The sequence below is a fragment of the Stegodyphus dumicola genome, chromosome 2 (genome assembly GCF_044657685.1).
Source record: "Stegodyphus dumicola isolate Sdum_Otavi_A_Nest chromosome 2, ASM4465768v1".
In the NCBI taxonomy this organism is placed as follows: domain Eukaryota; kingdom Metazoa; phylum Arthropoda; class Arachnida; order Araneae; family Eresidae; genus Stegodyphus; species Stegodyphus dumicola.
The window spans coordinates 219,224,930-219,252,298 of NC_140769.1; the positions used below are offsets into that span (position 1 = coordinate 219,224,930).

A 27,369-nucleotide genomic window follows, 5' to 3' on the forward strand; every position below is an offset into this window, starting at 1 on the left:
ATGTGCATAGTTTGTTATTATATATTTGTTTCCTTACAAAATTCGTAATTTATCCATCAGGACAAACGGGCTTGTTTACAATGTCGAAAAACCATCGTTTTAGTTGGCATTATTATTTTAAGTTTGTAAAACGCCCAGGAATGGCTAATAAATATGCGCTTGACTTTAGATTTGGAATTGCATGTCTTAGCAATCGTTAAAGAGTTGCAAAGAGCACTGGCTCGCAAATTAGTTTTCTAACTTTTGGTTAATTATTAGGTTTGAAAGGTTAATTTTAAATTAATTTTCATATCTCAGAAATTAAAAACTTATTGCCTAAGTAACCTTCGTATATAGAATCTTATATGATATATATAGATATATGTATTAGATGCTGTAGATGTGCAGTAATCTAGGCATAATTTAAGGTATATAGGAGGATGGGAATGCTGTAGATGTGCAGTAATCTAGGCATAATTTAAGGTATATAGGAGGATAAGAATAGGTTATATGCAAAGTACATAAACACTTCCTAAACAGGAGACTAACTTCCTAAACAGAAAAACGAGAGGAGTTAGGGAATCACGTGACAACATAATATGCAGGACTGCTGTGTGTGTATTAGTGGAGCCAAAATTAAGCTGATGCTTTATTGTTCTACTGATGCTTTATTGTTCTACTGATGCTTTATTGTTCTTATTCAAAAAATATACTCACATAGTCCCTCAACCTCTTGAAGATATCCTTGATATTAAAATCTGCAAGAGCAGCCTCGATTTCCTCTTCGGATCGCTTTGACTTTTCCAGTCCAAGTTTATCAAGTAACTCGCGGACAAAGTCCCTTGCTTTTTCTTTAAGTTTTTCCATCAGATCTTTGGCTTTATCACCAACCTTAACGCGCAGTTCCTTCATCTTCTCCCTTAGTTCTCTCAGCTGTACACGGAAGCCATGAAAGTGATAAGTTTATTATTTATTAACATCATATATAAAATTTCAAAACTAAGAACTCAGATTATTATAGTAAATAATGCAATGGCTTCCATAAATGAAAGAAGAAAAATTGCGATATCTGGTTTGATAGAATTTTCATGGAAAGAATCATGTAATATAAATTAAGCAAATATGATGGCAAATTAACACTATGTAGGGAAATTATACATGGCTGCACAAGTTTACATACAGAGGAAAACAGTCTCCGCAATCAAAACTTGCTTAAGGCAGAAAACACGAGCAGTTTTTTTTTTTTTTAATAGAACTATTACTTTAGGGTAACAAATTTTCGCCGAACGTTAATTTTCTAAGACTTCGGTGGAGCAAAAATGAACTTCGTACTAAAATTGGAAGAACATTATTTTTTCCCCCCGCAAAATTTCACCAAAATGCTTTACATAGTTTTTCTTTGTTCTTAATTATTTTCTCGATTTTTTAAATCATGGAAATCGGTTCGTTTTCCTTTTTTCGTTTTGCACTGTAGATTGAAAAATTTATTTACAGCTCTGGTACCAGTGGATAGAGTACGAACTATCGTCCCTTATCTCGAAAAATTTTACCATAAGCTGTCAACTGTTTCAGTTTTTCATCACATCTCTCGGACTCCGACTTTTTAATTTTTAGCCCTTACTGAAGAAAAGCACTAAGGAAAACGTTTTCTAACTATAAATTGGCATAATTTTTCCTGCTGAATTTAATTTAATCTGAACTGCCCTAATGTACTCTGGACAGTTTTAGATATTTTTACGAAGATTTAAAATCAATAATATTTTTATGCAATTTTGTTTTTCATCAATAAATGGTATATTACCAGTTTATCCACATATATAATAGTATGTACAGTAATTAGTGATTTTGATTTCATAGTATTTAAATTACTTTGATAAATAAAAATTTTAAAAATAGTACGTATCTCACTATAAAAGTATGAGAAAATTACCAAATAAAATTAGCCCAGTAACATAAAATTTGAAATATCTAATTGATAATCGAAGAATTTTACATCAGAATTGTTTTATAAGTGATTGAGTAACCCGAATCATGCACTATAAAGTGATTTTAAGTCAGTTTGGAATTCTTTGAAACGGTGCTGCCACATAGTGCGAAAACTTTCAGGAAATTCCCAGTTTTTGAGCGAGAACCTCCCAGTTTTTTTTACTTCAAGGATGGCAGCAATGCGTCTGGAAGGCGGAAAAAAAGTCACAATTTTTCATAAAAAGGATTAAAATTTTGCCATCCAAACTCCAGCTTTGGTAATGCAATTACTTTACAGATAATTAAAAGAAGTATTTCATTTTATACTTTTCTAGTGAGAATTATTGCTCAGGTAATGAAATTTTAAAGAGCATCTCAGATAAGAATGAGACAACAACCGCGGTTTTAAGTACTGTGTGCTTGTGTTAAGCTACCATTACCCCCCCCCTTTCCGGGGCTTCTGCCATGGAGGTAAGAAAGGAAAGAGTGGTCAAATCGGCATTAGAAGTGAAGCACAACTTCGAAGCTTCGGTCACCAGATGGGTTGTTTTTTGTTTACATTCAGAATCTCGCTTGACAGCGCTCTGATAGCATTTCGACACAAGACAGTTCCATACAAATCGAAAAAACGAGACACTCCCGCATAAAAGAAACGTTCCTAGTATGATGGATAACAGCAATTTGTATAGTTTAGCGACATTTACGCAAAAAATCCCATCTTGGTTATTTTTCGATAACTAACAATAGCGATTTTGATTATGAATTTTTTTCATTAAATTCTAAGCTGTTGAACTATAAAAATATAGGTTTTAGCAAAAACGTTATGCTTAAAGAATGAAAAATACCTCACCGCACCTTTAAAATTGTGTACATTTTTCGATAGCTTTAATACAGTATTCGCTACTTTTATGTTATGTTCCAGACGCCAAAATGTTTTAAATAAAATAAATTTTTTTCACATCCACATATTATTGTAACATGTACTTTTTAAAATTAGTGTAAATTACTTTACTCAAAAAATATAGCGAACGCACAAAAATTAAAGATTTCCACATGCCGGAAATGAAAAATATGAAATATGTATGGGTATTTATGCATGTGCTTTCAAAAAGCATGTATGTGCCTTTAACAAAATAAGTAAATATTTATTAAATTATTTATAAATGTATTTGACATGAAGGATTTATTCATTCATACGAGTAACCGTGAAAGTTACTGTGAAGAAATTTAATTATTAAATGTATCTAAATTTATAATGATTATAAATATTATCTAAATATATAATAACCTTAACATTGAATTGTAAACATAAATTGACATCTTGTTGACAAATACGTTATAAAACTATTTAAGCAAGAATTGTTCGTGCTGGAAAGCAATCTGTTAAAAGGTATTGTAAAGCAATTTCTATGAGATGCGTATTTAAGAAGTAATAAAGAAGAGTTTTGGAATATGTATTGTTGAAATTAAAATTATATACTAATATTTAGTTAAGGGTTATTATTTACTAATATTTAGTTAAGGGTAAAGAATGTCTAATAAGTATAATTAAAAGAATTAGTCCCCTTACATTTTATAATAAGTCAGTTACAAGTTTTAAATAATATTTAAAAAATAATCCTTACTTTATTCCCTTTCAGAAATATTCAGAAAAAGTTAATATTATAAATATTATTAATATTTAAAGTATTTCGATATTAAATTAAAAGGTGCTCTAATTTGAAATGGATCGAATAGAGCATTAATTATAAACTGACTTATAGTTTTCGATTTAAAAATGCCTTAGAAGCTTAAAAATCATGTCATATTTGAGAAAGTATTTAGGAAGAAGCTCTATAAATAGAAAAGAAATAATGCATAATTTTAATAATACAATAAACTTTGAGCTTAATTTTTGTAATCCTTAACCGAATCAAATTGAATTACCTTCAATTTTTTTCTAATGTAATTAACGAAATATTATTGTAATGTAATTAACTTAAAAATATTTCCAACAAAACCATTCTGAGCAAACTGTTCTGTGAAAAGTATAGCATTTAATTCCGTTCAGAATGAAATGTTGTTTAAAAATGTATTCTTTTCATATACATAAGACTCTGAAGTATTGTAGAAAAACAAAATATATACATTTATATGCATATTTACGACGTAATTACAAAATATTTACATCTGATTGTGTCAAAACCCATTGAACTCGATGGTAAATTACCCAATGTTTTGGTCACCAAAGAAGGCATCGCCAGTGCTTCAAAGCAGGATATGAGAAAACCGGTTTAGGGCCACTCCATCTAACTTCCTACCTCCATGGCTTCTGCTAATAGGCGAAAAACTCAACCAATTTGCTAGGGCAGCCAATTTCACCGGATGCGTTGGTTTTTGTTACGTTTTTCGAGATCTTGCTGCAGTTTCTGGTATTACAAATACTACATGGCACACAAACAACCAAGAGGTACACGCACAGAAAAAAAAGGCCAATTTATGCGCAGGAAATAGCAAAGAAAGAATATTAGGGCCTTGCGTGGGAGGGAAAACAATCCTTTTCCTCCTAAAATTGTAATCGAACTTTTCTAGCACTCTTCTAATAAAAGCTCTAGTTTTGGAGATAATGAGCTAACCAAGACAAACATACAAAAGTTTGAAATTGATAATGGTAACCTTCAGAGCTATAACAGCTTCATTTAAATGCTAGGAATGTTTATGCAATAGCACACCATTTAACGAAAGCTATTAAGAGCGAAAAAACAAAAATAATCATATATTAGAGGCAACAATTTATTTTACTGAATTTTAGATGACTATGAAGAGTACGGGCATACTGGCATCCAAAATTTTGGGCAAATGGTTCGAAAAGGGAAGAAAATGATTAAACTAAAGTTCGTTGACAGTTATTTCTATCAGTCAAGTGGTTCGAATATCAGCAGATAATTGATTGATTCCATTCAGAAGTGGGCGGAAATTCATTATAAATGAAGAATTATATTCAATTCTAATTTCAGCGGCGAGAATTCTAATTTCAGCGGACTGTTCACCTCAAGATAAAGTCTGAAATGAAATTGGTAAGATAAATAATGTTATTGCAGGTCAGGAGATGATAAACGAATAGTTTCTAAACTAGGCTTCATCTAAGGAACTGTGAAAGATTCCGTTATTTAAATAAATGTCTTAAGAAAGGCTAATTTCCTCCATCAAACATCATCATCAAAATGAAGCTGTTCTGTTTCTGCTGGGCGTAATTACCAGCATTATACGAAAGACGTTGAACTAGCAGGAAATTGATTTTGTGTCTAAATTTGAATAATGCCTCAGAAATACCCCAAATTAGAGCTCTTATAAAGTTTTCAGGTTATGTTTAAAAGCAAGTATTCAAGTGAAATAAAGGAATTTTAAAATGTGGCTCAGTTCCAAAAAATTTACTTAAAAAAGTAGAGACATGCATGAGTAATTTTTATAAGATAGACAGAAGAGAAATTAATTAAATTTGCATATCGAAAAATAATTAAATAATATTTTGATGCAAGGTTTAATTTTATATGAATTATAGTGTTAACTTTAAATAAGTGAAATGTTTCTCTTTCTTGTTATCCGAGACGCTGTTTAGTTAAGTTCCCTAAATCATCTAATATTTAGTTATCAAGTGATAATAAAACATGGTGAATGAAAAATTTATTCAGTTGCTAAGTAATGAAAATTGAAATCTATCGAGGTATTAAGGTGGTTGGTTAATAAATTTAGAGTAAAAATAAAAACGTAACAAGAAGATCGAAGAGTCTAATTTGGTGTATATTAACATTCCTTCAAAAACTGCAAGTACCTTTTATGTGTTTAAAGCAGAGGTTCTTGTCCTTTTTTTCCCCCCATTCACTCGTTTCACCATTGCTAGATTATCCTAAACTCGAAAAATTAATGCATATATTTATCTATATTTAGATGATTTTTTAACGTGTTTTATAAATTAAACAACAAAAAGTGTACAAATTTTGATTAATACCTGAATACCAAATTTTGATTAATACAAAACTGAATGAAAGTATTTTTTATATTCATAAACTAAAACTAAATACTTAATTAACAGGTAAATAAAAGGCTGACCGCATTTCCTCCTGGCTGAGAATTTTACATATTTTATTAAGCTTATGATAAAGAAATGAAATTCAAATTATGCTTATCGTAGAGAGAAGAAAAATAGATTAAATTTTCCGCGAAAATTAAACAAAATCGATTTTTATCTTACCTTATCCATAAGGTCTTCCCTAACAGTTTTACCATGATCTATAGCGTCCTTGATCTTCTGCAAAAGCTCTTCCAGGTATTCCTTTAGTTTCCTACCTAGTTCAGTTTTGATTTCATCTTCAGTTCTACAAGAAAATTTATAGACCTTTCAGTACAAAATATTATTACAAAACTGAGCTGAAATTAGATCTGTAATTTTACATGCTGATAGTGCTGATTCAAAGCATTTAATAATCCTAAATTGAAATTTATGGGAACCATTGTTTCATTATTTGGCGATGTTATAAAATAATCAAATAAGAAAATCTTAGCATATGGAAAGCTTAATAAATGAAGCTTTTCATGAACTTCATGAAAACTGATTAAACATCGAAAAATAATAATATTATCATCCATAAATACGAAGTCTTTTACAAGCCGAGAGAAGTGGTTTAAAATTTGCCTTAGGTTTTTATCAAAATTATTTTTTATAGTACAATCTTACAAGAACCCAAAAGGTTTAGGCCTTTACTTCGCAATTTAGATGATTTTGTTAAATTTTGATGCAAAATTATGTAAGTATGTGTGGCTATTTGCATATAATTTCATTATCTTGTATTTTAGTGATTGTTTTTATTGTTTTATTGTTTTTATTGATAATTGTTTTCATTTATTTCGTACATTTATGTTATAATTTTATGTTTGTTTTTTGCGTATTTTGTGTAATACTGATTTTGTCTTTGCGTATGTTTCTGCAATATTTTGTAGATAATTAAATTCGGGGTTGGCGAACGCATTCATCACCGTAACAGCAACATTTTTTTCAACATTGGAATAAGCTCCAACGAAACTGAAGCCAAATGTGTGCATACTTTGAAATTCTTTTTTACTGTACCATGAGACATTTTGTTGATATTATATTTAAAGATTAAAAGATATATTTGTCCAATATAATTAATCACTATTTTATGCAAATAGTTATTCTAAAAAAGCTATCCAATAATGTTTCAGTTTTTAAATATCGTGTAATTCCCAGTTGACTAGACTAAATAACACTACTTACAACGCGATTCCTTTTTAAATTAAAAATAATAGATAATGTTGATCTTTCCTTCACGAAGTCTATCAAGACATGTTTCACATTAATCAAAAATAGCTAAATTTTTAAAGGGGCATAAAGGTTTTCAAGCCTACCTAGGCAATATTTATACGAAAATGAAAAATATAATTAGGAGATGTTTTAAAAATTTTTTCAATTATATTAAGAGATCTTAAATGCTTTTTACATAGAGAAATTTGATCTGCGGAATTTTTATTTATTCAATAAAATTTTAGCGAAATTTTTATTTGTGAGCATTTGATTCACTATGCTTTTTTTCTATCTGTACTCTTAAACGAATTTACTGGAAACATTATTTTCTGTAGAACAAGTATAAAGTAAGGATAATATTACACTTTTAGCAATGAAAAATGTTAAAAGGATTAGAAACAGGTATGGAAAAGCTGGGTTTCAAATCAGAGAAATGTAATTATAAATGTATGCTGAGGTTCAATGGCCAGTTAGCAATCACACCAAGAAACAGAAACAAGGTTGCCGCTATCACTATTACATCGCATAACTATATTTGACTTCGTAGACCTTAGTTAGATTCCCAAAATTATTTATCTCTCAAGCTCATTGAACCACCCATGGCACCGCACTTCCCAACCTCTCTAACAGATGGCGGCAACAAAAGCGAGCTAGTACTAGGCCTTCTATATATCAAAGAGTTTTATGCAAATGTGTGTATTTTTATATAGTTGACACACTGCATTAAAGAGACAGAAACAACAGAACTTTTTTTTAACATAACTCACTCGTCGGCATAGTAGTGATCAAGTCCTAGGGTCTCCTTGAGGGATGGAGCTTCTTCCATGCCCACCATGAAATCCTGGTAGAATTGCTCAGCAGCATCATCCAGGGCTGAAATAAATACATGGATCAAATTAAACTATCTTCATTATATTTCACTAGTTTTATATCTGTTTTATCTGAATACCGAGTATTTGAAATGAAAGTAAAACAAATTTTAGACGAATAAGCACAAAATGGTTTTCACATTATTCTGCTATTACTTGCAGCTCTTTGTAAGAATTTTCACAAAATAGAATAGTTATGTTTAATTAGAAGCTCCTAACCAGTTATCTTTAATTTTTTGATTTTCTTATTACTTCTAATACCTTGAAACGTTATACATAAAAGTAACGCTTTATTGTATGTATGATTTAACTGCTCTGAGCTGATTATCAGTATAATTGTATTTGTAAATATATAATCGCGTGTATTGTGTTTGTAAATGTTAATTAGATTTTTATCATCTTTATTTATTTCATAAAATATCCATCACAATGTTGGTACCAGTATTCTAGCAATATATATATATATATATCTACCTACACCGAACAGTTGCGAAATTTTCGAGAACCCTGAAGAAGATAGCTTCATTTTGATCTAAAGAATAACACATGCATTAACCCCCTGAAAGCACTTGGCCGTTGCCAATTAACAGTTAACAGCCCCTTGCCAGTTACACAGCTGAACAGTCCTTTGACCACATAGCTGACCTCACTATCGTTGCCATTTCTTACAAAGACGGCTCCTAACAGACATGTTTGGGGCATTTGAATGAATATAGATTCATGTGCAATTAGGAATTCATTTGGCAGAGTTAGACGAATAAGCACAATTTCCAAATGGATGAACTGTTTTGTTGGTGGGGTAGCATAAAGTATTAATGCAGCAGTTATACTTGTAGTCAGGTGTAGAAGAGTTCCTTGCAAGTTTAGAAATTTATGTTAAATTGAACAATTAAAGCTTTACATTAGATTGAATATTTGAGTAATTCTTAAGTTCCTTGGAACATTAAGCAAGAAGTTTAAGTTAGGAATGCATAGAAATTCGTTAAAATCTATTCTTAATTATTTATTATCTTTGTTGTATGTATTATTTAAAATTTTCAGAGGCCTCTCTCGTTTTTCAACGTTGCGTTGTTTCTACTTCATTTGCATACCAACTTGAAACATTTAACACATAGTAGCTCAACTTTTGATCTACTTCGTGTTTTTCACCACTTTTATTGATCCTAGCTTATTTATAGTCTAGTCTGTATTGAATTATTTAAAGAGTAACTTTCCTATTTATTTTGAAAGAAATTTGAAAAACCTACTTCTAATTTATTCTCATTATTCCAAGACTGTAACTGAGGCTTGCTACAGAGAACAGACAGTTTCTTTAATAATCTACTGTTTATTCAATAATGCAGTTGAGAGTTAAGAACCCTCCAAAGAAAAAGTTAAAAGTTTACTGAAAAGGTTTCAACGCGACGTCATTAAAATACTTGCCCCCGCATTAAGTTTGGTTCAAGTTATTGTCAGACATATGACATATGACATATGACATATGCCAAGAAATATAGAGGCTGGCTACCAGCTAAGTAGGTGAAAGAAATTATGCAGGGTGGTAGCCCACGAAGAAGTGGCCCGTCCTTAGCGATAATATGACAAGACGAGCTTTCTGACTAAATGTGCATACAAGGAGTGAATGGGAAGACAAAATAAAGCTAGAACTCTGCTTTGTTTGGCGACACCAAATTGTCGCTTAAGCGGACACTCAGCAGACAAAGAGCAAGAGGTCACGGCTTCTTCCGAAATGTTTGGTACGGGAATTGAAGGCGGACTACTTTTCTGCGCGCCACCCCACTAGACATCAGAATCTGTTATAGAGTAAGAAATAAAGGCTGAAGACTGCAAGGCGATTCACAAGTTGTAGACATTGCTTAATTGTCTTAGGATTGAACACGTCTTTCTGTGACGTAGGCTACGCCTCGTTATAGAAACAGGTCAGAACTATGTTTTAACTGATGTAATACGGAATTGTAGAGACATTAGGATTTTTTTTTTGGAGCAAGATAGATGAAAAATAGCAACCTCCTTCACCGGGAATCGAACCACGGACCACTGGAATACCGGTCCAGCGTGCAGAACTACTACACCACAAAGGCACGCTAGGAAAGTGGGAGAAATACCTTATATACTCCCCTTTTTAAAGGACGACTGGAGTTTTTAGAGGACCCAATCGCCAAATCCTGGATGTGGAGAATCCTCATCCAACACCCTTTTAGTTCGGACGCGACTGTAGAGACATTAGGATATTTTTTGGAAGCAGGCAAGATAATAAATTAGCAAATGCCTTCGCGGGAATCGAACCATGGACTTTTCGAATACCGGCCTAGCGTGCAGAACCACTACACCACGACGGCACGCTAGGAAGGCAGGAAAAATACCTTATAACATGATCAATCAACACAAATGCTCTTAAGCTTACAGTGATAACCAAAGGACTGCGCAGTTCGTAACTATGAATTTTTTAACACCTAAATGCTCTGGAAATGCTGCGATTTTTTAGCACTGACTCTCGGCAGAGCAATCATCTCATGAACTTCTACTTTTTTCAGAATATAGTATTGAGCATATTGGCAAATTACTTGCAATGTCCTATTTTAGGATACTTGAGGATGCGGACATGCCTGAGTATTCACACATGGATCACCCCTTTTAATGAGCAATTAGTACAGCTTCAATGACTTAATGTATGACGAGAATTAATCAACATAATGACCTCGGAAAAAAGAATGGATTCTTAAAAGTGCAGATCGAACAAGCAATCAAGGCCAAGGAAAAGCATCTCTCAGAGCACAACATCTTCTCGCACGCTAGGAAAGTGAGAGAAATACCTTATAGAATATTTATACGATTCCTGCTTATACTTAAAGTTTCATATTTGAAAGAACTTTAAATTATATTTTAATTACATCGAAATGTTAGGTTTATAATGTTGCTGCCAGAGAATTTTTTTTGTTATACATGTATAGTTATGTGTGCTAACTTAACGCTCGAAAGAACATTATTACGATTTACGAAAGACTGAAAAATTTCAGTGAATGATTTAAAACTTGTATGAGTAACTGCTTGAAATTGAAAGAAGAATTCTTTGGTTCGAAGAATTCTGTCATCAGAATGTTTGCTATCTGTGCTTCCTGGAGTATGAACAAAAGTTTGAATTCGGATTTTTTTATCTGTTAAAGCGAAAGGGTAGTTAAAATTTGTATTTTAAATAACTAAAGTGTGTTTGTTTTCTTTTGATATGTTAGTAATATTTACCGATTTACGAAAATATAGATAGTTTAACGATCTTTTTAGAAAGAGTAGGGAAAATAGCCATCATGTACCAAATAAGTAACTTTTACCTTATTGTCTTAATACATAGTATTTGCTATAGTAATTGTATTTGATGCTATATTTTCCACTCGAAGCGCGTCTTATTCCAAATTTGTATTTTTATTTTCTTATCTTATTTTACTTATTGTGAGATATTGAAATTTTTCCAGTTATTGATGCATGGAGCAGTAGTATGCATAAAGGGAATATGACATCTTTTTAGAAATTTAAGAAATAAGGAAATTTAAGTCTTGTGTCATGTTCATTTGCTTAAAAAAATATTTTTTCGTTTTTCCGTTAATGCTAAAGCTTAAGATTGAAAATAACGAAAATTGTCTACTTAATATTTTGAAGTAAGAGCATTGTAAAATTCTATAGTAATAAAGTCAGTTGCGAATAGAGATGGACAAAACATTCTTGTATAAGTTCGGATCAGAACCGTTCACTCACTGAACTGAATCAGTTTGTTTTACGATTCACTGAACCTTGACAATAACCTTCACGGAAAACGTCAGGAATGAACCGAGATCGGTTAGCCAGGATGGAGTGAAGAGCGGAAAGAATCGAACGAGAAATGGGATCGGGAACAGTTAGCCATTTTGAAGGGAAGAGCGTAAAGAATCGAATGAGCAGTGGGATGGGAAAAATCGATTCAATCAAACGGTAATTCCCAGAACTGATTTTTTTTCAAGTGAAGTTCTAAGATTCCCTAAAATCTCTTTTCTACATAGAACTAACAATAAAATTCTAGAATAAAAGTTCTTCGAAAAGTTGGGAAAGGAAAAAAATTAAGTTCACTTTTAATATGGGAGAAAAACACAGTCCTTTCCCCCACAAAATGGGAATCAAACTCTCCTGGCACACTTCCAACAAGAGCTCAGCTCTTTTTGCGTGAATCAGGTATTCACTCGCTCAGTGAAGTAAATTAATTCGTGAACAAATAGCACATCTCTGTTCCTGACACACTTCTAACAATGGCCTAGTACTTTAAAAGAATTACTACTTCGTTTTCTGTAATCATTGTTCATTCGCTCAGTAAAGTGAATCTGTTATTTAAATCATTTCCAAAGTGCACTATCCAACTCTAGTTCTGAGAACTGTGGAATTAAAGTGTTCCATGATGTGAATTTAAATTTAAAATGTTTTTCTTATTTTAATTATAATGGTTTTTTTTATATATTGAAATTGTATAAAATACAAGTATCGGAGACTGCGACTTCGTTTACCACTTTAATAAAGGGCAGAACTGAATTGTTCTGTAATATTAATTTAAAATAACTAATTTATTATGCTTATTTTCAGTAAACCAAATTTAAATGTTTAAAATATAATTTTAAAATAAAGAATTTTATGTTTATTTAATGTAATAATCAACTGAATTGTTACTTTCTGACGAAAATGATAAAGTAAACGTATAAAATGCGGTTCCACTTTTTTATGCAGTCACTAAGCTCCGTCTTCTCAACTTTTTTTATGCAACCTATTGTGAACTTTTACCGAAACAAAAATAATTTTGTGCAAAATTACATTTAGCATGTGGAATGGAATTTCATTTCTCAGTCAGAAATGATAAAAAAACACTTACCATCATAGTAAGATGCTGATGCAAATCCCACGAGGAATAGCAGCACGAGATACTTCATGTTGCAGCTCTAAAAATGGAAGAACAACAATTTTTTTTTATAGTAGTAGTATTTAGACAAATATTTAAATGATGTACAGAAGGAAAACAAGGTCATGATATTATACAAAGATTGTTCGCACATTTTCTGAAAAATTTTTGTTAGGAAAATAATTGAATTTTAAAAAACTAATTTTCAGTATCGTTTACGTTGAAGAATAAAATATTGTCGGCGCAGTCAAATGTTTTGAAGCTCAAAACTGCTCAGCAAATTTTGCCTAGAAGTCTATATTTTTATAATTTACGAAGAAAAATGCTCCAACTCAGCGGCAGGAACTGTAGAAATCTTAGAATTAGGTATGGAAAACTAAAATAACATTGTAATTAAAAATCACCTTTTTCAACAAGAAACGGGAGCTAAATTGTTATCTAATAAAGAAGTGTACTTCAAAAATTACATAAAAAATTAAATGTATGGTAAGAAAAGAAGACTTCTATTTAAAATGTAATATAATCAACTTTTAAAACGACTATCCCTACTGTGAATAAAGTAATAAACAACGATTTAAATTTAAAAAAATACAATATTCATCGTCTCTTTTCGTATTTTTTCGACACATACGGCAGAGCGTAAGGTCAGATGTAAAATTCTTTATGGTAATTTTTTTTTCGGGTGTAAATGGGAATTTTTTCACGACTATAGAATTAATCATAGCTATATTTGAATAAATGTAACAGAATGTGGTCAGTTAAGTACCGTAATAATGGAGATAAAAATTTGAAACTTTAATTTTCAAGAGTTTGAAGAAAGTTTCACAAAAAGATTTACGATTATAGCTGGTATTGCATGCAATAGAAAACTAAGATTAAAATGCGTCAATAGAAATGTTAAAGTAAATTGCATTATTATTAAACAATATTTTAATTCTCATATTTAAAGACGGAATCTTTTCTTTATGCATACGATGATATAAAAGAGATCGAACTCCGCTAGAACTAAGCTACGTACACACTTTTTAACATCATCTACGATTGCATTTCTAAGAAAAAACAGAAACGTGTGATAAGTATAAAGCGTGCATCATTTCCAAACATTTCAGAAAAGTGTCTTATTGGTACCGATGGTCTGCCGTGCTTTCGGAACTTTTAAAAGGGCATTGTCTGCTCTTAAACCAAAAACATTCAACAGATTATGAAGCTTAAGCTTAAGAAGAGAGGGAATATTTTTAAATTTTTAGTAAAATTATGAGTTGCTCTTTGTCATGCAAGATAAGATACAGCTTAATAGTTAACAATGAGGGTTACTAATCTAAATACTTAAAACATGATATTTGTATTTTAATTAACCGTTTTGTTTCATAAAAATCATTCAAAACTGGGGTATTTTAATATTCTGTAAATGAATTTATAAGGTCTAGTTAGACAGGATATTCCCATTCGACTTTTGGAAAATTTTTTTTCCATCGTATACGCATTCTTTCCCTAAGGAAATCTTTGTATTATGCATTCATGAATCTAATCCAAATGTAGCCTTAATTGATTACAAAGTAATTATTTTTTATATCTCCTGATTTTCCTCAAGATGTGTAAACGAAATCATAATTACCTCGCCACAAAGAATTTTTATTTGCTATAATAATACAATGCATTTTCGCAGGAATAAACCATGTAAAATACTGCTCTATACGTTAAAAATCATACCGTTATTGAAATAATTAAAAAAATAATAAATAAAAAAATAAATAAATAAAATTAAAAAAAAGTGTTGTTTACGTTTTTATAGAGACTAAATTAAAAATAATGGCTTTTATATTAAGTCATTGTTAAATTTTAGGTCAGTATAGTTCTTGCTAACTTACCTGGTCAGCCGAATTGTAACCCAAGGTGCAGGCAGATTAAGCTGGAACGAAATATTTATACTTTCGGCAAAGATCAAGGGTTGGTTGAATGGAAAGCCTTATCAGAATCCAGAATCAAAAGAGGAATGAGATTTATCTTGATACAGATTTTAGTTCCCAAACATTGTTACTAAGACACTTGCTGATTCTCAAGGAACTGATAATGCTGCAAGATGTTGTTATGCTTCTCATTTATTTTTACGTAACTTCGTGAACCAATTTCCGCTACTGAAAAATATTTGAACCATTGTCAGATATGTGAATCAAGTCAAATGGCATTCTGTTTATTCCGAGTTATTCTGATTTGATTCAATTAATTAATTAATTTTAGCATTTGCATTGCTGAAGAAGAAACTTCCGTTTAAAACGTGTTTTTCAAACGTGCGTTGTTTTATTTCTTTCGTTGTAAATTGTCTTCAGGAAAAGAGAGGATTAATTTTTCAACACGCGAGTACCAACATTGAAGCGCTGATTTCTCGTAGAATTTCAGCATGGATTTCAATGAAGTGATTCTTTTCTAAGACTACCAGTCTCGGTTCTAGATTATTTTGATCATCTGTCGAAGTGATTGTCGCGAAAGAGTGCTGTTTGGTATCATTGTTTATTTGTGCTGTTTTGTGCTGTACATACTGGTCACTTTCAGCAGTCAGAGATCTTAAAGAGGTATCACTACGACAGTGTTTCGAAAGCGTGAAACTGGTTTGGAGAATTACTTTCCAAAGATGATACTTGTGACACTGACTAGTATATTTTAGATAATTTAATAAATATTATCGAACATCATTTGTGTAAGATGACCACATCCATAGAAGACCGAAACGGTCTATGATTGTTGATAGTCATTTTAAGAAGATTTCAGTATATTTCTATCACTAACGAGGAAATTCTTTAGAAATCCATTTAAATGCAATGGGGAAGGTTAGATATAACTTTGACTGGAGTTTGTGTAATCAACACCATTCAACACTCATTTTAGAAATTTAGATCTGAATTATAGAAACAATTCCCGCAGGAACGTTATTAGTTTCTGCGAATTAATTTTATAAAATGGAAATAATGTCAATCAGGTATTACAAGGATTACCACGTAAGGGAAAAAGTATACAAATCGCGTGAAAGAGATTTTGAGAAACATAGTTAACTAATGCGCGAAAACATTAAAAAAAAAAAAAAAAAAAAAAAAAAAAAAAAAAAAAACTGAATGGTTGCAGAGTTTAGCGGTTACTCAAAAGGATTTGTTAAGACATTTTATGCTCTCGCTGAGTTTCCAGTCTATCAGTCTGCTGTTTTATTCACACTTGCAAACCTATTTTTATGGTATCTTTTATTACTATGCATCATTTTCTTCGCCGTTATACCATTATACAATTCAACAGCTAAATCACAAAAATTTTAAAAGCAACATAAGTCGAATGTTAAAAGTTTAAAATGGCGATATCAAATATAATGTTTCCGTTTTACAGGGACCTAATTCTAACGAATGAATCGTAAGCAAAAAGTGCATTGTGCTAATCCTGATAGTTACAGATTTATGCTAAAATCCATGTCCTAAGAAGGGAAAATAGTGCACATGTCATATTATAATAAATATTTACAACATGTTTCAGTAATAAAGAAATGAAAATACTACATTAAGAGCTGCAATTAAGTACATAAGCATATAAATTCAAATACAGTTATAAGCGTATGAAGCCAAAATGCTGAGCTCAGCAAAGATTTACGCATACACTAGTGCAAGTTAAAAGGTAATTATGAAGTACGCTTTTCCTACCATTGTTGAGTTAACGACTAAATTCTGAATTTATGTTATTCAATTTTTTTTTTTCAGTTGGTGCTTCAACGGGCAATGAGGTCCTTTCTATTGCGATTATATTAATAGTTTCAAAAACAGGGCGGTTGCTTGCCCAGTGGGACATTTAAAACATGATATTACCAGAGCAAAACTCAGCTGCATTTGTGACAAAATGCATACATTTTTCATCTTCCGTTGTCCTACTGTTTCTTTTCAAAATCGTTAGTTATTTTTGAGAACTGTATTTTGCTGAACATAATTTTAAAACATTTTCTTCTTATTCTCATGCAAATGTGAATATTATGCTAATGTCTCCAAATGTTATTTAACCGACTGTTAGAAAAGAAACAGTTGGAAGCAACTAATCAATGAATGAAGCTGCCCCATACACTAGAAGATGAATATGTATTATTTTTAAGGCAGAGAAAGGAAAGATCAGTCAGTTATGGGAAAACACTTGAAGGGTTTTAATTAATTTAAACATATGTACTCGTATATTGAAGTGTAATTTAATATATGTTATTTTATCTGTTAGAAGTAAATCTTACAGATATACGTGGGCATTTCGAAAAGTAAAGATACACCGTACGCCAGAGGAAAAGAAAAGTTCTGGTGAGCAAGTTGGCAACACAGGTGTTAACCTTGAACCGTTAGCTTTCTCCTCGTGGTCGTTCGGCATTTAAGCGTTGATTCTGGTTGGAGTAGGTCGTGTTTAAAATGGCATTTGGCGATTCAGAATCCTGCCAAATGCGAAGTGCGCTCCGTCATAAGTTTTCTTCATGCAAAAGGTCAGCGACCAGCGGATGTTCACAAAGAAATTGTTTCTGTTTATGGGAACATTATGAATCGACAAAATGTCACGAAATGGTGTCATCATTTCTCTGAAGGTTCATGACGAACAAAGAACAGGTCGGCCATCTGTGATCTCTGATGCCTTTCTTCAGAGAACAGAGGAAGCAATGCGTGCGAATAGACGTCTCAAATTGAAAGAATTGCATCAGATCATACCGGAAGTGTCAATGACAACTCTTTATGAAGTTTTGACTGTCAAGCTAGGGTACAGGAAATTGTGTGCGCGCTGGTTTCCAACAGGCGGCAACCTTCTATGCTTGTGGGATACAAAAGCTTGTGCACCGAATTAACAAATGTTTGGATAACGGGAGTGATTATGTCGAAAAATAATAAATAATTCAGTTAATAAGATGTAACTGACGTTTTCTAAATAAATGTTTTTTTTTTAAAGAAATGTGAGCCATTGTATCTTTACTTTTCGAAATGCCCTCGTATACTAAAAGAATAAGCAAAATTATAATAATACTAAAGCAAATAATTAACATGCAAAAGCATTCATGTACGTTATCTAACGAAACAAGAATCCCAGACACTAATAAGCGTCACAATTGAAACAAAACTAGTAATTAAAAAATAATAAGTGAATGGGAGGATTGGCTTGATACGTCTTTTTATGCTACAGAAATACGTAGATTTAGCAAGCAATTTCTACGGTTGTTTCTGAATTAGGAAAGTGTAATTAGATATTCTCAAGGTAAAAGGAGATAAAACTGATTTCCTTTGCAGCCCTTCCTTTCCAATAACGTACTTTTTATTGTTGATGATAACAGAGAGGAATTATCAATGAAAATGGGAATTATTTTTGCTTATTATATGCAACTTGCTTTTGCATAACTCTGAGATAATTCAATAAAAGATTAAATCTTATAAAATATAAAAGTAAAAGCTTAATAAAATGTTACAGACGAAAAAAAAAATATATATTTAATCAAATGACCTCCTTCTGATCACTTCCGCTTTTAAAATTTCCTTTAAATATTCATTCATAAGATTTTCGACGGCGATGTTTTTAAACTGCGAATTTGCATCTTCTGAACCGCTTTATTTTCGATGACGATGTTCTCTCCTTGCTTTCTTTTCCGCCACAATATTTTGTCCGATGACGTTTTCGCCTGGCATTGTTTTCTCCTCGAAGTTTTCGTCCGCGATGATTTTGCTGCGAAGTTTTCGCCTGTAACCGAAAGAAGTGGTGTCAGTATCTGCAAAAATTATCACAAGGTTGCACCTGAAGGATCTAACTTAGGCTGAATTTAGTGGAATATTGTGGCTAAGACTGCATCAAAGTTGCATTTAGGGAATGATTTCACTCTTCAAGCACACGCTGATGATTTCTTCATTATTGTTGGCAGTGGGAATAGAACAAACTTAAGAAGAAAAGCGAAGAAAGCAATAGAGACTGTAAAAAATGGAGGGACAAATATACTTAGTCTTAACAGCACTGAAAAAAAAATGATAATATTTCCTAAAGGCTCAACTGGTGAAAATTCTACCAAGATTATACAATGGAAAAATGTCTCTATTCGAAATAATGACACCTTAAATCATCTAAAATTCATTCTTGATGAAAAGTTAACGTAGACTGCGCGCCCCTCGGAAGTGCGAGATCGAACACACGCAATTGTAAATTATTTAAATAGATTATTTTATGATGCATAAATGGACATAAAGAAAAATATGAAAATGATTGCGTTTAAAAGCACTTAAGAGATTATTAATATTATGTGGTTGCCTTATATATTGGCATTACATTGGCAGGGCAACAAATAGCTTTCTACAAATTCAGGGAAATTTGCTGCAAATAACTAAAGCGTTTTCTACTACAACAACAATTGCTTTTCAATTTCCAAGTTCGCACACTCCCGCTAGATATAGCATAACAGGAATTAAAGTTACTTAGTTTCTTTCGTTTCCAAGAAGGATGCATCGTAGATGAATTAATATAACAAGTTCTATAGTGGAAGTCCCAAAATTGGGAAAATATTTAGCTCAATCCGTACCAGTTGCACAACATATGAATATCCCCAAAGAAAAGGGGATGAAATTGATGCAGATGGATTAAATATCCAATAGAAATTTGGAGCTGCATTTATAGCTTACCAAAATAAATAAGTTCTACTATATAACAAATTTAGACCAAATGATTCAAGCACAGTTTACCAAGGTAAGGCCAATAGCTCTGAAGGAATAGCTATAAATAGTTGTAAAGGAAACTCAGGCTAAAGTATATTCTTAAAACTAGTTATCATAATATGTGAGCATTTATACATATACAGACAGCCAAAGCATTTCAAAGGCATCATGTTATAGGAAAAAAATCTTTACTCATTCTTACTGTTCAAGAAATAATAAATATGCAAATGGATATTCGTTCCATTAGAATAAACTGGGTACGGGGACACGTAGGACTAAAAGAGAATATAGCTGTTTATACAGCAGGCTAAGAAAGCCACATCAAAAAATGCCACCAATATTCATCTTCCTGTTTCAAGACTTAACCGAGGATAAAGTTTCTAAACAAAGTCTTAGTAAAGTGACAAAGAAGATGGGATGAAGCAGATACGGGGCGATTAAATCACGAGTACTTCCCATAAGTATCACTGAAAAAGAATAAAAACAAATTTTATGCTAGTGCAATTAGCAAAAAATCACAGAAAGTTTAAATCTAATTTTCTGCGGTTATTCAGACGAAATTTAAAATTTAAGGGGCGGGACACTCACAGCTAAAAAAGCCCACCAGCGGTCGAGCGGTAAAGACGCTGAATACTGGTAGTTCGGTCCGAGGTTCGAATCCCGCGAACGGGCTGGCTGTATGGGCGGTTTCGTGGTTTTTTCCATGTATAACGTGTATACGAGACAGTTTCCCTTAGAATGTTCTCCACGAAGGCATTCCTCCCTTTAGGCAGATAGCCCTCGTGTGCTTTGCCATAATTGAATAATCCAATCCAATCAAGTGACCGGGAAAAAAGTCACATAGTTCTTACTTTCAAATAATTTTTGCAAAGTGCCTAAGCCACATTTGATGTTTTATCGCTTTCAACAAATATTCCAAATTTCAAAACTCGCTAGTATATAAATTCACGTATATCTTCGAAAATTTTGAATAAAAAACTGTAATTTTTTGCAAGTATGCTCAGAAATACGTCTGCTTTAAAGTGATGGTAAAAATTTTATAGATTATAATTCAATTTTTTTTGAAAACATTATTTAAAAATACAAATTTTAAAAATAAATCATAAAAAATGGGTGAATTTTTATTTGGAATGAACCTGAATTTCGAAATGTGAAAGGAAGAATCAAATAAGTATAACAAAGAAAACAGATATTAAAAAATATATGTCAAATTTAATTAACAATGAGGAGCTTAAATTTTGAGAGCTAATTTTTTAAAAACTGCTTGAGCGATTTTTACAAAACTTGGTAGTAATTTGTGTGTGTGTGATTGTTGCAAAGCCTCGAGGGCTATCTGCCTAAAGGGAGGGATGCCTTTCGTGGAGGACTTTCTAAGGGAAACTGGCTCGTATACACGTTACACATGGGGAAAACCACGAAAACGCCCATGCAGCCAGCCCGTTCGCGGGATTCGAACCTCGGACCGAACTACCAGTGTTCAGCGACTTTACCGCTCGGCCGCTGGTGGGCCTGGTAGTAATTTGAATCGTAGAATCGAAATATGGGAAAAAATTGGTATGTTATTTCCGAAAAAGTCCGATTTTGTGTCAAAATACCTATATTAAACGCTATATAATTTAAAGCTATATATAAATCTAGTACATATCCTAAGTCGCTCTTTCGAGACATGAAGAACGAAAGTTGAATTTCGTCAGTCGGCCGAGTAGAACGGGAGATATAAAACTGTCCCCCCCTTTTTTTTTGCGCAGTGTACATAATTTTCCTTCCTTACTCTATTATTGTATTACTTTATATGCTTTGACGAAGAACTAATAGGTCCCGTTGACTTAGGTTAATAAATTTTCCACCTGAGGTGCAGTTAGACTGCATGCCCTCAGCATTATTTTTTGGCTGCATACACTCAGCAGATGTGCGGTCAGTTATTTAGGCAATTTCAGCGCGGTTTTCAGAATTGCCTCCTCGCAGTGTTCTTCAATGAACGGCGCGGCAGTTCAAGATATAGATATATATACTCATTCATAATATGTGAGATAAATGTGAAATCGAAACTCTTGTTAAGAGCACAGTTAGGCGAAAAGTTACACAAACTTATAAAAGCCAATCGGATTCACATTTAGTTTTAAAATTTTTTTTTGTAGAGTGATTTTATCTTCGATGTGGTATCTGGATGTTTGTAGAGTGATGCGTTTTAAGCAGAGTGTCCGCATTACTAAAGCATTAGTTATCAAGAGGAAAAGGCGAGTATGAGAGAGGAACGGGATAGGGGTTGACTGGAATTCTTAAACGTGGTTTTTAATCAAATGAAGAATTTCAGTATAAAAGTTAACATAAATAAGTATAGGCTGAAGTTTCCTCTGAACTCACTAAAGCTATATCAAATCGTTACTGTAATATTTTAGTCGAAATCACAGTAGTACACTCAGCAGTCGCATTGCTTGGTCGAAAAACGGAGGTTGCTGTTGCTACTTTGCTGTGCAATTTAGATTTCTTTAAAGGCTTTTGAATTTTTTTTTCATATCAACCTCGTGAATGAGTAAGCTTCTACTTCCCTGGAAAATCTTGCTTCTGTAATCATTCGACCAAATAATCCAACTTCTACGCTCAGCACTATAATTTTTCTTGCAAATAGTGGGAATCACAGCAGTGAAGGTACGGTAATTATAGTTCTATAAACATTTAGATTTGAGATAAACTCTATCCTGTTCTTCTTATGTTATGCCACAATATTCGCTTAGACCAAAACAATTCTGTAAATTCAATAGCATGTGAAATAGCTAAAAAAGTACGAATGTAATATTAATTGTAGCCTGTTTCAGCATTTGCCTTTGCGTCTTGCTGAAAATAAATTCCTACTGATTTCATGAAAGGCTAAAGCTTAATCGATATGCTATCAGTCAATGCCTGATAGTGTAAATGACCAGTTTTTATTTGAATTTGAAGCACTGATTATAATAAATTGAAATCTTAGATGTCACAGCAAACAGCGTCATCTTGTTATATTTTTGTTTAGTATGAAAAAATGTCATTTTAATTAAAATTTTAATTGTAACCCACCAACAGTGGTTAAATAAATTGTAATTGGTTTTAATTTGGCATGTTTTGTATGTACTCGTAGGAGCAATCAGGTGTCAGAGGCGATATCTTGCCAACAAATTAAATCTGAGTTTGTTGTCCTCTTTATAGAAGTTGGTTCTTCTAACTTACCAAGCCTCACCGACTGGAGGAAACGGCGTTCGCCAAAGTTCTCATCTCCTTTTTTTTCTTGCTTAAAAGCAAGATTGCTAAAGTCTGTCTGTTATCCACTGGGGTGACGAAAGTTTTAAAAGCGAACCAAGTTCCAAAGAAAGTTTTATTAACTAATACATTTTAATGTTGTATTAATTTTTACACAGTTCCTTGTTTATTCTTCGTAATCGCACAAAGCTTCGTTTTTGGTAATTATCGTAATTATGTATGAAGATCAATGCACATCCGAGTATAGGAGTTCTGTTCCCTGCAAGACTTATTCAAAAGAAAATTTTGCATTGAGTTTAGCCATTTAGAGTGATTAATAATGGGATTGATTATCAATATATCTTGCTTTTTTAAACAATTTTATTACGTATTCAACCATAATAATGCTAGACGAAGAAAGTAGTTACTTTTGATTTCTTCTAAATGACGCATGTGTCTCACATCGGACCTAAGGGTGCCGAATAATCAACTGCACCGAATCAGCAAGTCTCCGATTATCCCATTTTTATTGTATAATATTTTAAAACTATTAAAGCAAGTGGAATGTATTCTCAAAAATCATGTTACTTAGTCATAGACCTACAACTGATTTTATTGATAATTTGAGAAAAGAAGTAATCTCAAAACACAAAAACAGATAAGTTTCAACGCCTTTCTAGAACAATTTATTCGAAGTTGCGTAGTCTTTCAATAATTTTATCTCTCATTTCATCATACAAAGATTCCAGTTCTTCTTTATAATCGTGGAGAAAATCCAAAGCCTCTTTTGCCACTTCTTTGCTCACTTCTCGGGACTTGTTCATCAGCTAAAACAGATAAAAGACTTTAAGTATTTGATAAATTGTTATCAACAAAATACTAATAACAATAAAAGGAAACAATAAATTTAAAAGCATTGTAAAAAGCATCCTAAATTTAATACAAATACAAGCTATTTCACTTTTAAAAATGTATCTCTACCTGCCTACTTGTAGATTAAAAAAAGAAGAAAAAAAAAAAAAAAAAGAAAAGAAATGGTTCAGATTTTAAATTACGTCCAAAGGGGCGTTTTTTTTTTTTAACATTTTGTGTGTTATATTTATTTATTAAATATTACGTTCTTCGCACTTAAACCATAAAATTCAGTTCAACAGCAATATCGCAAAATCGTTTTAAAATGGTGTTGGTGTATTTAATTATGGCAAAGCACACGAGGGCTATCTGCCTACAGGGAGGGATGCCTTTCGTGGAGGACTTTCTAAGGGAAACTGGCTCGTATACACGTTACACGTGGGGAAAAACACGAAAACGCCCATGCAGCCTGCCCGTTCGCGGGATTCGAACCTCAGACCGAACTACCAGTGTTCAGCGTCTTTACCGCTCGGCCGCTGGTGGGCCCGTTTTAAAATGAGCATATCCTTTAGAATTTACGATACAGAGACTCACGCGCTGGAGATAAAAATGTTTTTTCTATACAACGTTGCGATTGCTCGCTTTGAAATCCTCGAGTTTGTTAATCAAAAATTCGTTAAAATTTTACAAAATATGAAATCGATAATAAAACAAATTCCAAATTTCAAATTTGGGCTTCCAGATACCCACATTCGCAGGAGGCTCTTAGGGACCGTTGTTTAAAGACGATGCGAGAAACATGCATACATTTATGTATATTCTTCATTCCTTAATTTCTTTAAATATAAACCAGGGCGATAATATTTGGTGGTAACAATTTGAAAAGTGAAACAACGCTTATAGTGAATCAACGCAAAATGCCAAAAGAGAAACAATAGTCCGTCAGGAACAAAGCCCCTTTGGCCTAAAAAAAAGAATCAAGTTTTATTGGCAGATGATTTCATGTAGTTTGTTTCACTCATTTAATTAATTTATTTCGCTAATTTAATGTAAATAGAATACTATTTAATAGTTTTCAGTCTTTGTATAGTAGCGTTGCTACTATACAAATTCACCGTTTAATGCGTAAAAATTACGTGACGATATTTGATCGTTAAGAAATTCCGCATACAAATACTCCAATATTAAATACACACATGATTAAGAACTCAAATCCAGCTAAGTTCAGAAGTTTTTATTCGAAAGTTGCAAATTCAAATCTTTCTGTATGCTGAAGTTTATCAGGGAACATTAAATTTCACGCTGTTTACATGATTGCTTGTTTATAATACGAAGTATATATCTGCGAGACCTAGTCGATAAAAGAAAACGATCACATTAAATCATTTTACTTTTCTCATTACAATGAATAGTAAGACATCAGATTGTTAGAAGATCGCATACAGATGATTTTAAATTACATTAAACGGTTAATCAATCAAATTATGTCCTAGATTATTATTGTTGTCACCTAACTCTCGAAACTTACTCGAAAGTGCTAACATACTCGAGCGAAATATGGCAGTATGGAGAAATAAAAGCAAAGGACTTGATCGCTGGGCAAAATTTGATGGCGAAAGACTGGGCTCAGCTTGAGAAAACTTAATAGAAATTTAAATTGATAATGATGTTTTTATGTACATTGGAAATATATTGTCATTAAAACTGATCTTTTATTCTTCCCCATAGACATGTTTAAAATCATTAGTAAGCTCCGATCGAATTCTGACGCCACTGCAGTTAATATATTAACTACTTCCGGAAATAAAGGTAAAGCTCATATTTCCTTGCATGCTTTATGTTGCTGAAAAGTCAATCAGTTAAAAAAAAAAAAAAAAAAAAAAAAAAAATAAGAACTTTAGAATTTAATTCCCAAAGACATGAAAGAAATGAAATCAAAACCAGTAAAATCCCAAAATTTCACAATAAAAACGTAAAAAAATTGTTTTCAAACCTGAGGAATTTTCGAAAACAACAGAAATATAAATGAAGAGAAATTTATTCAAAATCTGATTCGGATTCAGTTGAATCTGATCTACGTCCTCTTGATAATGTTGAATAAGATTTTGATTAGATTCCTCTTCCTATTTTTTGCATTTTTATATTTCTAGTCTTTTCGAAAATTCTTCTGGTTTGAAAAAAAATATGTTGATGTTTTTTATTGGGAAATTTTGGGATTTTACTGGTTTTTATATTATTTCTTTCACGTGTTTGTGAATTAGGCTCTTATCTGCCTCTCTGTTTTTCTAACTCTCTTTCTCTCTCTCTCTATATATATATATACACACTAGAAAGCCTGGCGGTCATACGAAATGACCGCTGTTCTAGATATTATAAATTGTAATTAAAATGATTTGTGCAAAGGTGTCTGCTAATTTAAACTGAATTACCCAGGGCAGGCGGCGAGGACGCCCCTTTGCTTATTGTCCCACGGGGTTTCCTCTTCTACTTGCTTAATTGCTTAAAGTAGAGTGCAATGAAGGAAACCACTGGCGGTACATTTCTTAAGAGACCACCGCTAGCTTAATCAATAAAGGCGATTTAAATAATGAAATGTTAATTCACATGTCAAAGATCTCTTTGCACACAACATTTCTTGTGTAGATCTTTCCATCATTCGCAAGCTCGCCTTGCAGAGGACCATCAATTATTTTTAATTTTACGTCCGTTCTTTCACGAACTCTTGAACAGGCAACATAAAGTTGACCGTGTCCAAATGCAGGCTCGGATAAAAAAATGCCAACATGGTTAAGCGTTTGGCCCTGAAATTTATGGATAGTCATAGCAAAGGCAAGTTTTACAGGATATTGTCTACGTCTCAAATGAAACGGCAACCCTGTGCTGTGGCAACTTCACCCCATTGGGTAGTACAGTTACGCAAGCAACAAATAAACTATCGGCGACAAACAGACACTTAAGCCGCATATATATATATGGGGTGAAGTAACATTATCTCCTCCGAAACGGCTGTCTCCCGGGCTTAGCGAAGCACACCGTTGGATTCCGTAGGTCCGTGGCACGCCATTTTGACCATTCGCGTCTTCTTGGGACTTTAATTAGCCGGGATATTAATTAAAAACTAATTTTCCCCTACGTGTTCCCTACATTTTCCACTTTCTTTCTTGGGTTTTCCCTAATACAGTGATTTGGCTACGTGCCAAATTTTTTTTTTCTCGAATATCTACGGAACGGCCCCGAGTTGAAATTCGAGACGCATATCCTCGGATTCCAAAAAATTCTCCAAATCCATCGATACCATTCTCATCTTCGTACGACTTTAATCGGCCGAGATATTAATTAAAAACTGCAGAAACGTTAATTTCCTCGGTCATTTTTCCGAGTGGCAACAATAAACTATCGGCGACACACACTTTAGCCGCTTTTTACAGTTTCCTATTCATTTAATGATTATATCGCAAGTTTAGATGATTTTCAAGTGTTTCAAAAGACATAAGACTCTTAAATTCACAGATGGATGTTGCTTTTACTATGTTCGAACTTTATTTATTTCCAAACGCTACAAAAAACTTCATTTTTCGAACTCTGACTCCTCGATCAATCTTA

At 32.5% G+C, this 27,369-nt stretch overlaps 2 protein-coding genes across 3 annotated transcripts in view; both read right to left on the reverse strand.

Moving 5' to 3' along the window:
- Positions 1-27,369, reverse strand: part of LOC118201420 (uncharacterized) — a 298,201-nt gene that overhangs the window by 11,656 nt on the left and 259,176 nt on the right. Inside the window, exons 49-50 of the mRNA XM_085810260.1 lie at positions 6,176-6,299; positions 697-912 (exon numbers count right to left, since the gene is read on the reverse strand). Coding sequence (XP_085666386.1) covers positions 697-912; positions 6,176-6,299 — 340 coding nt within the window. The remainder of the gene's footprint in view (positions 1-696; positions 913-6,175; positions 6,300-27,369) is intronic.
- LOC118203938 (uncharacterized) overlaps positions 23,510-27,369 on the reverse strand; it is a 54,474-nt gene continuing 50,614 nt past the window's right edge. For both annotated transcript variants that reach the window (XM_085811784.1, XM_085811785.1), the window contains exon 8: positions 23,510-23,741. In XM_085811784.1, the coding sequence (XP_085667910.1) occupies positions 23,601-23,741 (141 nt within the window). In that variant the 3' untranslated portion in view covers positions 23,510-23,600. The remainder of the gene's footprint in view (positions 23,742-27,369) is intronic.